Here is a 10,623-nt window from a genome sequence, read left to right on the forward strand (position 1 = left end):
AGCCACTCTGTTGTGCCCTTGGTGGGTACCTGTAGTTAGGGACCTAGGAGGTGTTGGGCATTCAGGGACCGCTGCTTTGGCCCGGGCACTCGAGCGGTTAAGAGCCCCCGCCTCAGCGCGGATCGCGAGTGGGGTGTGAGCCGGCGCCACAGCAGAAGCCCTGGTCCCACTGCATCTGAGGTCGAGTGGCCACCTCTGGGGCTGGGGGGGGGCCTATGGGTGGTCTCGGGGGAGGTGATGGAGTCTCAGGAAGTCTGTTGTCTCTTCCTGTAGTGTTAACTCGCCAGAGGAGGATTTTTGCTATAGAACCTGTGGTTCAGGGTAGGGGGCCGTGAGGGAGCAGCGGGGTGCTGGTGGGGGTCAATACCCCTGAAGGTGCCCTCCGGAGCAGCTGCTGTAGGAGGGGCGCCCCATCCTTGCGCCCTCAGCGGGGCTGCAGGGAAGGGGGTGGCTTCGGCGGGAGGGGCACTGCGGCGCGGTGGGCGGGCCAGGGGCGGGGGGCGGGTGGGCTCTAAAAGTCGGTGCCCACTCGCTCTGCGCTGCCGCGGCCACCAGCACATCCCGGCGCATCACGGCGGGCGGCGCCTCCTCTGCGGCAACCGCGCCTTGCGCATTGCCGCAGCGCACGACCCGGTGGCCGCTCGCTGCTTGCCGCGGCCGCGCCACCCTCGCGGGCTGTGGGCTGCGCCCGGCTGCCGGCCGACCCTGCACTGCTGCGGGCGCTGCGGCGCGCCCTTTGCTCAGGGCCGGTGTGCAGGCGGCATGGGATAAGACGCCACCATGGTGCGCCGAGATCGCCTCCGCAGGTGGGTGCGTGGTGGGAGCGGGGGTGGGGGGAGCGTGTGTGACTGGCTTGCAGCCGTCGTCGCCAAATGGGGTGCGGGCCAGCGGGTGGGACTTTGTCCGTCCGAGCTGGGGCTGCCAGAGCGCGACTCCCGCAGTGGAGGGAAAATCTCCGGAGGGTGAGGGGCATGCATTCCCGTCCTCTGAGCCCGTTCTACCTGCTTGGAAGAGGATGTCTCGCACACAGTAGAATGTTCAGAACGCCTGATCTCCCTGATTTAGGATTTCTAGTCCCTGGTATCTCTCTGATGCAATTTAGAATTTCTAGACCCTGGAGTCACCCTGTGCGGTTTAGAATTTCTAGACCCTGGTAGCGCCCTGGAGTGACTTAGGATTTTTAGACCCTGGTATTACTCTGATATGGTTTACAATTTTTTTAGACCTCGGCATCACCCTGGCATTATTGAGGATTTTTAGACCCCGGCATCGCCTTGGTGCGATTGACGGTTTTTAGATCCTGGTGTCACCCTTGCGCGATTGAGGATTTTTAGATCCCAGTACCCCCTAGGTGTGAATTAGTGTTTCTAGACCCGGGTTTCACTTGGACGCGATTTAAGATTTTTAGACCCCGGTAACGCCTTGGCGCGATTAGGGTTTTTATACCCCGGTAACGCCTTGGTGCGATTAGGGTTTTTATACCCCAGCATCGCCTTGGTGCGGTTTAGGGTTTCTAGATCTGGGCTTTGCCTTGGCGTGAATTAGGATTTTAACATCCGAATACCACCCCGACACGATTTAGGGTTTCTAAACCCTAGATCGCGCATCGCCCTGGCGCGATTTAGAATTTCGAGGCCCCGGTATTGTCCTGCGGTGATTTAGGATTTGAAGACCCTGGTGTCGCCGTGGCGTGAGTTACCGCATAGGTGTGACTAGAACTGGCAGTGTCTTATCACCGAGGCGTAAGTATTTTTGAGATTTCAGTAACAGGAAGTCAAGTGAGAATGATGTGACCAAACTCATAATATTACACATGAATTATTTGCATTGGTTTACAAAATAGTTCATAGTCTCACCGCGATGCTGTGAAGTGGGCAGGTTTGGTGGTATTAAATGTGTGTATTTTTCCTATTTACAAGATGAAGAAATAAAGGCTCGGAAAGGTTCATTAATTTCTGGAAGGTTTGTTAACTGGGGTTTGCTGAATTTGTACTCTTGATTCTTGGCTCTTCAAAGAATGGAGATTTGGGTCAAAAAATGTTTAATCTATTTTGCCTACTGACTGCCTGATTGCTTACGTACTAAAAATCCTAAAATGTTGTTGGGAGCATTTTTACTGAAGTAATTAAGACAGAAAGCGGCTTTCTGAGGGGTTGCCTCTTCGCTTTCTTAGCGTAACAGAGAAGGAAGAGGTGAGGGGTGAGGGTGCCCCGAGCTGAGAGTGTCCGTCCTTCCCCTCACCGCCCCGCACGGTGGGCGGCGGCGGGGCGGGGGAGTCTCTCCTGCTCAGCTCCTCTCGTATCCCCTCCCCGGCTCTCTGCTGAGTCACTGCAGAGACTCGGCTGCTGGAACCCGTCAATGAATGAGATGAGAAGTATGGGGATCAGGAGTGATGAAATGCGCAGGTGAAAATGTATATGCTTAAGTCCAGGACAGGTAGCGCTTAGAAATGATCATCTAAACCTGATACTTTTTGTCACCTCACCTTTTCAGGAGATAATGGGATGTAGCCTACTACTACTGTGTGTGGGGGGGTGTATATTGTGATATAATGGTCATGTTCCGGGCATTTTTTCTAATCATTTCTTAATCTTTCTACCTTGGAAGGTAGAACGAAATCACTGGGTCTGTTTTATGGATATGCACTTCAGAGGGCGTAAGATAGAACCAAATCACTGGGTCTGTTTTATGGATATGCACTTCAGATGGGGGGAAGAAAAAAAAAAGACCGCCCTGGTGACACCTTAAAAATAGGCAAAAGAGCTGAGATTCTCTGTGGATGTGAAACTACAGGCTCTTATTTTTTGCAAAAAACTCTAAAATAAATATCTTGTGAGTTGGATTAGTTTGTTAGAGATTGTGGCCAGATTACAGGTAATACGGTAGAAGGGTACAGACACAAAGACATTTCCACCAGGGCTTTCACAATTAATTCCCCTTCTTTATAGTTATGTGTTCTTGACAATTCTTATTTTAGTTTTAGACGGTATTTCCATTCTGGCTGTTTTTAAGAGAATTTCCATTATACTGATGGTTCTTTCCCTGGTGGCCATCAGGAATCATAAGCTAGAAACAGAGGGAACTGTTTATAACTCCTGTTTAGCACTTCTTGTCATTGTGGATGAATTGATCTGGACCTTCGAAGTCCTGGGCATGGGACGGTTGGGTGTGCAAATCAGTGCTTTCCTCCCCAAAACAAAAGCAGTTCTCAGATGCTCTGCCCCTCTTTTTGGGGGGATGGGAAGGAAGGGGCATCCTAAGAAATTAAATAAATGGGGGAGCTTCCTCAAGAGTCTGCTAAGAAAAGCAGAAATATAATCTGCTGCCCTGACCTCTCAAGAGATTAGATATTCAGGGTCATGACCAAGCTGCTTACGTTGGAATATACAGGGCACCTGTCTTCTTACTTTCACAGAGTCTTTACCCTGAGCAGTTTCTCAGCACAGATCCAGATAGTAGTAGCAAACTGGGCTTCACTGGAGTCAGAGGGTTGATAAATATTAGAAAATCAAGAGCAGCTCTCTGCTTTAGGACATGTGATGTTCCTACGTATTTTTTTTAAAACAAACATTAGTTAAAAAAAAAATATATATATATATGTAAAACATTTTACCGGCGCGGGGCTGGTGGGTAGATGGTAGAGCTTTTAGAGTAAATATGAAGGGAACCCTCCCTCCCCCCAGGAAGCCTTGATAAAAGGCAATGAAGTTACTTAAGTAATTTATCTTCCTTTTACTTTATATAAAACCTCTACAGCAGGTCTTGGGAAGAGCACAAGGGGAGGGGCTGTGGGGTTGAAGTGGGACGAAGTTGAGGGGGAAGATTACATATGAAAATAGTATATTTTTTTCCTTAAAATTAGAATGATGAGCAAATACGGTGATTGCCATAGCAGGCAGAGTACACTTACATTCTTGGTAAATTTTCTGCCATGGTTGACATGGAGGACAAGGTGGTCCCACATGGTACAGAAATTCCCCACCCTGTTTTACCAGTCTGGGGCTTGTATTAGAATTGTGTACAGTGTCACCCAACTGCTTACCCCGGGTTTCTGATTTTCCTACAGGATGAGGGAGTGGTGGGTCCAGGTGGGGCTGTTGGCTGTGCCCCTGCTTGCAGCCTATCTGCACATCCCGCCCCCCCAGCTTTCCCCTGCTCTTCACTCATGGAAGTCATCAGGCAAATTTTTTACCTACAAGGGACTGCGTATCTTCTACCAAGGTAAGAACAGGGCTCTTGAAACACTCTGCATGTAGAGGTCCCGTGGGTCCCTCTGAGGTACTTATTTTTGTGTCCATTGGTCTCTGTTGCCCCTCAGTGATGGAGGGGAAAACCCTCTTTTTCTGTGTAGTGTCCATTTGAAGGAATGGACTAATTCCCCTCATTAATTTGATAGCAGGGAAACTCAAAGAAAATTGCTGGGAGGGTGAGGGTGGTGGAATGGAGATTCCAATGTCCATAGACTGACTTGTTAGTATAATTTATTTATTTTTTCTGATTTTGACTTTGTTTTTTAATATCTTTACAGGAGTATAATTGCTTTACAGTGTTATGTTAGTTTCTGCTGTATAACAAAGTGAATCAGCTATACATATACATATATCCCTCCCCCCCTCCCTATCCCACCCCTTTAGGTGGTCACAAAGCACCGAGCTGATCTCCCTGTGCTATGCGGCTGCTTCCCACTAGCTATCTATTTTACATTTGGTAGTGTATATGTGACCAGTATAATTTACTTTGTAGCCTGATTTGCAGTGATAGTACTGGCTTTCTTTTGTGAGCGCCCCTAGTGTCAGATAATATAAACAACATCCATAGATACAGCTGCCATTGGTTCTGTTCCCCCATCCCTGATTTCATTTTGTTTCTATAAAGATTATTTGTTATATGTATAACTAAATGTGATTTAAGTCTTATACCTTTGTCTAAGTTAATTTGCTAATAATTATTATGACTATTACCTTATGCTAGGCATTGAATTATGTTTTCAACCTTCATAATTTCATTTAATCTTTACAACAGTACTTGGAGGTAGGTGCTGTTCACCTCATTTTATAGGTAAAGGGAATGAGAAACAAGATTGGAAAAGATTGCTTTTGGGCGGGGGTCAAGAGCAATAACGAAAAATGTTTGTCATAAACCGTTTTTCATTATTGCTCCTGACCTCCTCTCATTCGCTATATTCAACTAAAAGTAAGTATATAATTTTCTTTATGTTGGTCACTTAGGTTGTTTCTAGTTTTCCAATGTTTTAAATAATGTTAAAGGGAAATCTCCGTGTATGTGTTAATTTTTTCCTTATTTTTTCAAATAGTACTACGTGTAAATGAAATGATTTATTTGCATGGATTCTCAAGAATAAGACTCCTAGGCTAAAGTATATACAATTTTTCATTGCTTCTAACTAAATTATTTTTGTAAACCTTATTATCAAATTCTCATGCCAGTGGCAGTATATGAATCTATCACTTTTAATCTAATACTATTTTTTTATTAGCAAGGCTACTTACTGTTTAAATATTTGGCTAATTTAAAAGATGTTTATACATTAAAAAATGTTCATGTTTATGTTGATTAGCCTTTTCTTACAGTTGCTAGAATTTTGCAATAATTGAGCATTATGCTTTTAATATTCAGTTGAGTCTCCTCTGCGGGAAATAAAATTGTTGGACAAATGGCATAAACTGAGGCACTCACTGGGTTGAGGAAGGGAATTTTTGTGAGGCCATTAGTAATAAGGTACAAAGAACTTGTAGTTATTAAGTTGTGACTGTATACTTTTAACTGTGAAGCTTTACTTTTTACTATGGAAAAGCAATTTACATATTAATGATACAGAATAAAGGGAGAAATGAGGAAATACTTCTTAAAAATCTAGGTGAAAGTAAGCAGTCTGCCGTCAAGTATTTTCATATAAAGTGAGCTATTTACGTTTTTAAAAGATTGAAGTATAGTTGATTTACAATATTATATTAGTTCAGGTGTAGAACATTAGTGATTCAGTATTTTAATAGATTATACTCCATTTAAAGTTATAAAATATTGGCTATATTTACCATTTTTAAATATACAGAATAAAAGAAAACAGATATCAAATGCCTATTCTTACGTAAAGCAATAAGCTTGCATTTAAAAAAAAATCTATTATTTTAATTTCACTAATTTGGTCAGGGTTTCTTGTCCTTTATACCAGATTATTTAGATTTTTTCATATCTTCAAGGTTATTTTCTTAGGGCGTCGGCCTAACTGCTCTCTCTCTTCCCAGACTCTGTGGGTGTGGTTGGAAGTCCAGAGATAGTTGTGCTTTTACACGGCTTTCCAACATCCAGCTATGACTGGTACAAGGTAAGGAAATCAGACTTCTGGGTCCTACTATGCCTTTAAAAATCCAAAATCGAGGATTTTGTTGTCATCACTGGAAGACTTGCATATTTGAGTTGCTTAATAAGATTAAATGTAGAACTGTTGCTCATTTACTGTAAGGGAGTAAAAAAGTCTTTGGCAATCTGGGAGGGGTCATTGCCAAGTTAAAAAATGCTGGAGTTCCTCCCGCAATGGAGATTAATTATAAGGAATAAAGCACTTTCCAGGAGGATCATTTGTGGGCCTGTGGTGGTTTCATGAGATTTTCCCTTTATCGAAGTCTGTTTATTAAGCTGAGATAGGGATGAAACTCCTTTGCTGCTGTAGGTTGGAGAAGAGGAGGGGCAGGATTAGAAAGACCAAACCATCCCTTTCCTTCTTGTAGATTTGGGAAGGTCTGACCCTCAGGTTTCATCGAGTGATTGCCCTTGATTTCCTAGGCTTTGGCTTCAGTGACAAACCGGTAAGCAGCATCTAGATGGGGTGGGATTGGGGTAGGCAAGGATGGCAAGGGGTCAGGCTGGCAGACACACCTGCACCCTTGACTTCACCCTGTGTATCTGGGCTCTCCTTTCCCTAGAGACCACATCACTATTCCATATTCGAGCAGGCCAGCATCGTGGAAGCTCTTTTGCGGCATCTGGGGCTCCAGAACCGTAGGATCAACCTGTTGTCTCACGACTATGGGGATATTGTTGCTCAGGAGCTGCTCTATAGGTCAGTGAAGCCATGACTTGTGTACGATTCACGTTTCACTTGTTTAAGATGAGAGAAGTGCATTGTTCTGGGTTCTTTCTGGCCCTTTTCCCTCTTGGGAGTTGGTCTTCAGCTGCTCAGTAAGCTATGTGTTTCCCTCCCCATCTCTAGGTTCAAGCAGAATCGATCTGGTCGGCTTACAATCAAGAGTCTCTGTCTGTCGAATGGAGGTAACTGCCTTGGAGGCGGGTGGAAAGTGAGGTGTAGCCTAGAGGGCCACATTCAGATATGGCAGTGATGTCTAAATGGTAACCTGATGGTACTGCAAACAGACCCAAGCAAAGTAGTGGATCTTTACTTCTTTCGTGCCATGAACCACTTTGTGGCCTGATGAGATTTACTGACGCTTTCTCAGAGTAATATTTTTAAATATAGAAAATAAAGTAAGATTACAAAGGAAACTGATTATCTTGACATGTTAATAAAAAGCTGTGTTATAGTAAGATGTGCTTTTTAAAATATATTTAATGCATTTTCCAGCAAGATCTTGTGGTGTGTCTGATAACAACTGTGACTAGAAGTAGTGGGGAGTGCAGATGATATTTCGCAATCTCTGCAGCAACTGCAGTGGGTTCTGCAGACATTTGAGATGAAGCCACAGGTGCTTCTACTACTACTGTGGTTTGTGTCATAAACTCTCAATTCACAGCAGTGCCAAGTTTCAGTTGGAAATTAGTGAGCCCTTGATTAGACCTTTTGGAGATGTTGCTTGTTCTTTGCCTGCCATTGAGCCTGGCTTGTTAAATCCATGAATATCCAGGTGTCCCCGAATACCTTAGAATACCTTAAGGGCAGATTGGGAGAGGAGTCTGTTTGTCCCTTTATCATTAATGCTCATGCCTTTCTCCCACTGACTCTGGAAAAAAATGGAAACGGAAAAGCTCTAGGTGTTTTGAAGGATCTACACTTCTGAAAAATCTCTGGTTTCCTTTGCAGCCCGAACAGTTAACAACATTATGTATTCTGAGGAATGGGTGGAAATGCTAAGGGGAGCCAGGGTCTAGTTGTCCGCAGTGTGGATGACCATGACATATTTTTCCCTGCTCTCTACAGTGGGGAAAAGTAGAGAAAGTGATCCCAGTGGGATAGAGTTTGACCTGGTAAACACAGAATTCCCTGGAGAAATAATAAATGACAGTACTAAGTTTTTATTTGTAGTTTGGTTTTTGGCAGTAAAAGCCCTCAACGTGACTAATAGGGTGAGTTGTCTCCGATAATGCCTATGTTTGGCCTAAGATTGTTGGTAAATAACTACCCTAGGTCTCTTCTCCTACAGGTATATTTCCTGAGACCCACCGTCCTCTCCTCCTCCAAAAGGTTGGTTACTCCACTGACTAGATCTTTAGTTTTTAAGGTTTATACTGATATAAATAATGCTGGTGTCTTTATAACGGCCATACTTGCTCTCATGGGCTGTAGTTAAAATCTGTTTCATCATGAACTCATGTTAATGAAGTTATTTTTCTCCTTAATAAAGGAAAAATAAAGCAGTAGAAGTGAACCCTAGATAAATAAAGGCTTATTTCTGAAAATGAGAGCAACAGATATTTGGAGAAGTACAGCTGTCTGAAGAGTGGTGTCGTTAGCATGATGTCTGAACAAACTGGGATCCTAGTCTACAGTTGAATATATCAGTTAAAAGTCTTCGGGATTTAGGGAAGTGTAGAGTGTAACCTTAGAGGGAATTAGAAATAGGTTTGTTTTCTATGGGAGAAGAACGTGGGTAAGCAAAACAAGAAACTAAAAGCCAGTAGATTTGGCTGAAGTCCTTTTTAGTTCCTAGTATAAAACCTTTTATCCTGGACAGGTTTCTTTCTTTGGACTCTTGATTTTTACTTTTACACCTACAGCTTCTCAAAGATGGAGGCGTGCTGTCGCCCATCCTCACGCGACTGATGAACTTCTTCGTATTCTCCCGAGGGTAAGTCATTGTCAAACACTGATGCACTTCAGCATGGGAGCAATGTAGTGAAAAGCTGCTGCCATTAAAGTTCTGGGCCAAATCTTAGGGTTTGACCCTTTAAAGTAAAGGTGTTGACCACTGCCAGGCAAGTAGTAGAAGGAATTCATAGACCAGTCAAGGGTCAGACATACATGACCTGAGGCTCCAATCATACTTGATGTACTGAGTTCTTCTCACACTTACCTTTCTGCTTTTTTGGACTCGTTCAGTCTCACCCCAGTCTTTGGGCCATACACCCGACCCTCTGAGAGTGAACTGTGGGACATGTGGGCAGGGATACGCAACAATGACGGGAACTTGGTTATTGACAGGTAAGAAATAACCCTTTGCTTTGGTTTCCGGAGACACTTCTTTTGGGAAGTGGGGAAAGATGTGGGATTGTGTGTTCTGTTCCTTGCTTTCATAACCACAAGAAGAGTGGTTATGACCTATGAGGCAAACAAAAAAGTCATGCTCTGTACTTTCTAAGAAGAAAGAAATTGAGAATAGAGTGAGCTCTGAGCCTAAGCCATTTGGCACCATAAGTTTGGATAAACAGCTGCAAATTCTAATGCTAATTTAGTCTGTAACTGACTGACTGGCAAATCGTCTTTGGACCTTTTGTCAATAGTAACTGTTTCAAAATGTCTAATCATAATTCTGAAAGGTGCTTAATGCCTCTCTCAAAGTACAGATTGTTTCCTTTTTCATATCTTTTCTATAGCAACAGGGACTGAGAAGGGAGGTTTCTCTGTCTTGTACAAAGAATCCCCATGCCTTGGTTCAAATGAGAATGTAGCCACTTTCGCAGAGGGACCTAGAGATAGTGTATCCAGAACTACTTGGGGTAAGGCCCTGTCTCTTTGCCAGCTGGGTCAGTGTAGCTTCCAGTGTGTTAACTGGTGGCTGTGCTGGGAACTGTGAGGTCAAGGGAGCCATTCCTCCCTAACCCCCATGGGACCCTTGAAGAGTCATTTTAATATAAAAAACTGAAAAAGCCCTCTTGTAAAATTCCCTTGTGCTTTCAAGAAACTAAATACCATTTCTAAGAGGTGATATTTGAAGTTCACAAAAATAATTGTCCTGGAGTTGGCAGGCAGAATAATTAGAATACATGAGTTTGAGTTCGAAAATGTAGCTATGACATCTTACACTGTAGGATGAGGACTCTGCCTCCATTTTATCTGTGGTCAGATGAAATGCAGAGGTTGAAGCTTTGTGCTCATGAGCTTCTACAGAGAATTTTAGAAGTAGATGCCAATTTAGAGATCATGTACTTCAGTCTCTTAAAGATGAGGAAAGATGTGTGTGTTACCAACAGCTTTTGAGTCACAGAGCTTGTTAGTGGTGAAGCCAAAATCAGAACTCTAGACCCAGACTTTAGTCACATGTAATCCAAAGTAACTTCCAGCCTTCCTAGATTTCATTCCCTGCTTAATAAACACAAAGAACCATTAATTCTAACATCGACAGTAGGCATGATCACTGCCATAGCTACATAGTGGTTAACTCTAGAGGTTAACAGAAACGGGTAAATTAAGTGGGCCATTCCCAGGAATGC

General features: G+C 43.7%; 1 protein-coding gene across 3 annotated transcripts in view; it reads left to right on the plus strand.

Annotated features, from left to right (window-relative positions):
• Positions 1-758: 758 nt before the first annotated feature.
• The window catches only part of MEST (mesoderm specific transcript), a 13,609-nt gene continuing 3,744 nt past the window's right edge, over positions 759-10,623 (plus strand). Inside the window, exons 1-9 of one of the 3 annotated variants that reach the window (XM_007469720.1) lie at positions 759-806; positions 4,067-4,221; positions 6,267-6,346; positions 6,750-6,827; positions 6,945-7,081; positions 7,232-7,290; positions 8,397-8,437; positions 8,971-9,041; positions 9,293-9,394. In XM_007469720.1, the coding sequence (XP_007469782.1) occupies positions 781-806; positions 4,067-4,221; positions 6,267-6,346; positions 6,750-6,827; positions 6,945-7,081; positions 7,232-7,290; positions 8,397-8,437; positions 8,971-9,041; positions 9,293-9,394 (749 nt within the window). In that variant the 5' untranslated portion in view covers positions 759-780. Of the gene's footprint in view, positions 807-4,066; positions 4,222-6,266; positions 6,347-6,749; positions 6,828-6,944; positions 7,082-7,231; positions 7,291-8,396; positions 8,438-8,970; positions 9,042-9,292; positions 9,395-10,623 lie in introns of those variants that run through there. The other 2 variants (XM_007469721.1, XM_007469722.1) reach the window with 2 other exon arrangements.

This window comes from Lipotes vexillifer, unplaced genomic scaffold (genome assembly GCF_000442215.2).
Source record: "Lipotes vexillifer unplaced genomic scaffold, Lipotes_vexillifer_v1.1 scaffold1329, whole genome shotgun sequence".
Taxonomy (NCBI): Eukaryota; Metazoa; Chordata; class Mammalia; order Artiodactyla; family Lipotidae; genus Lipotes; species Lipotes vexillifer.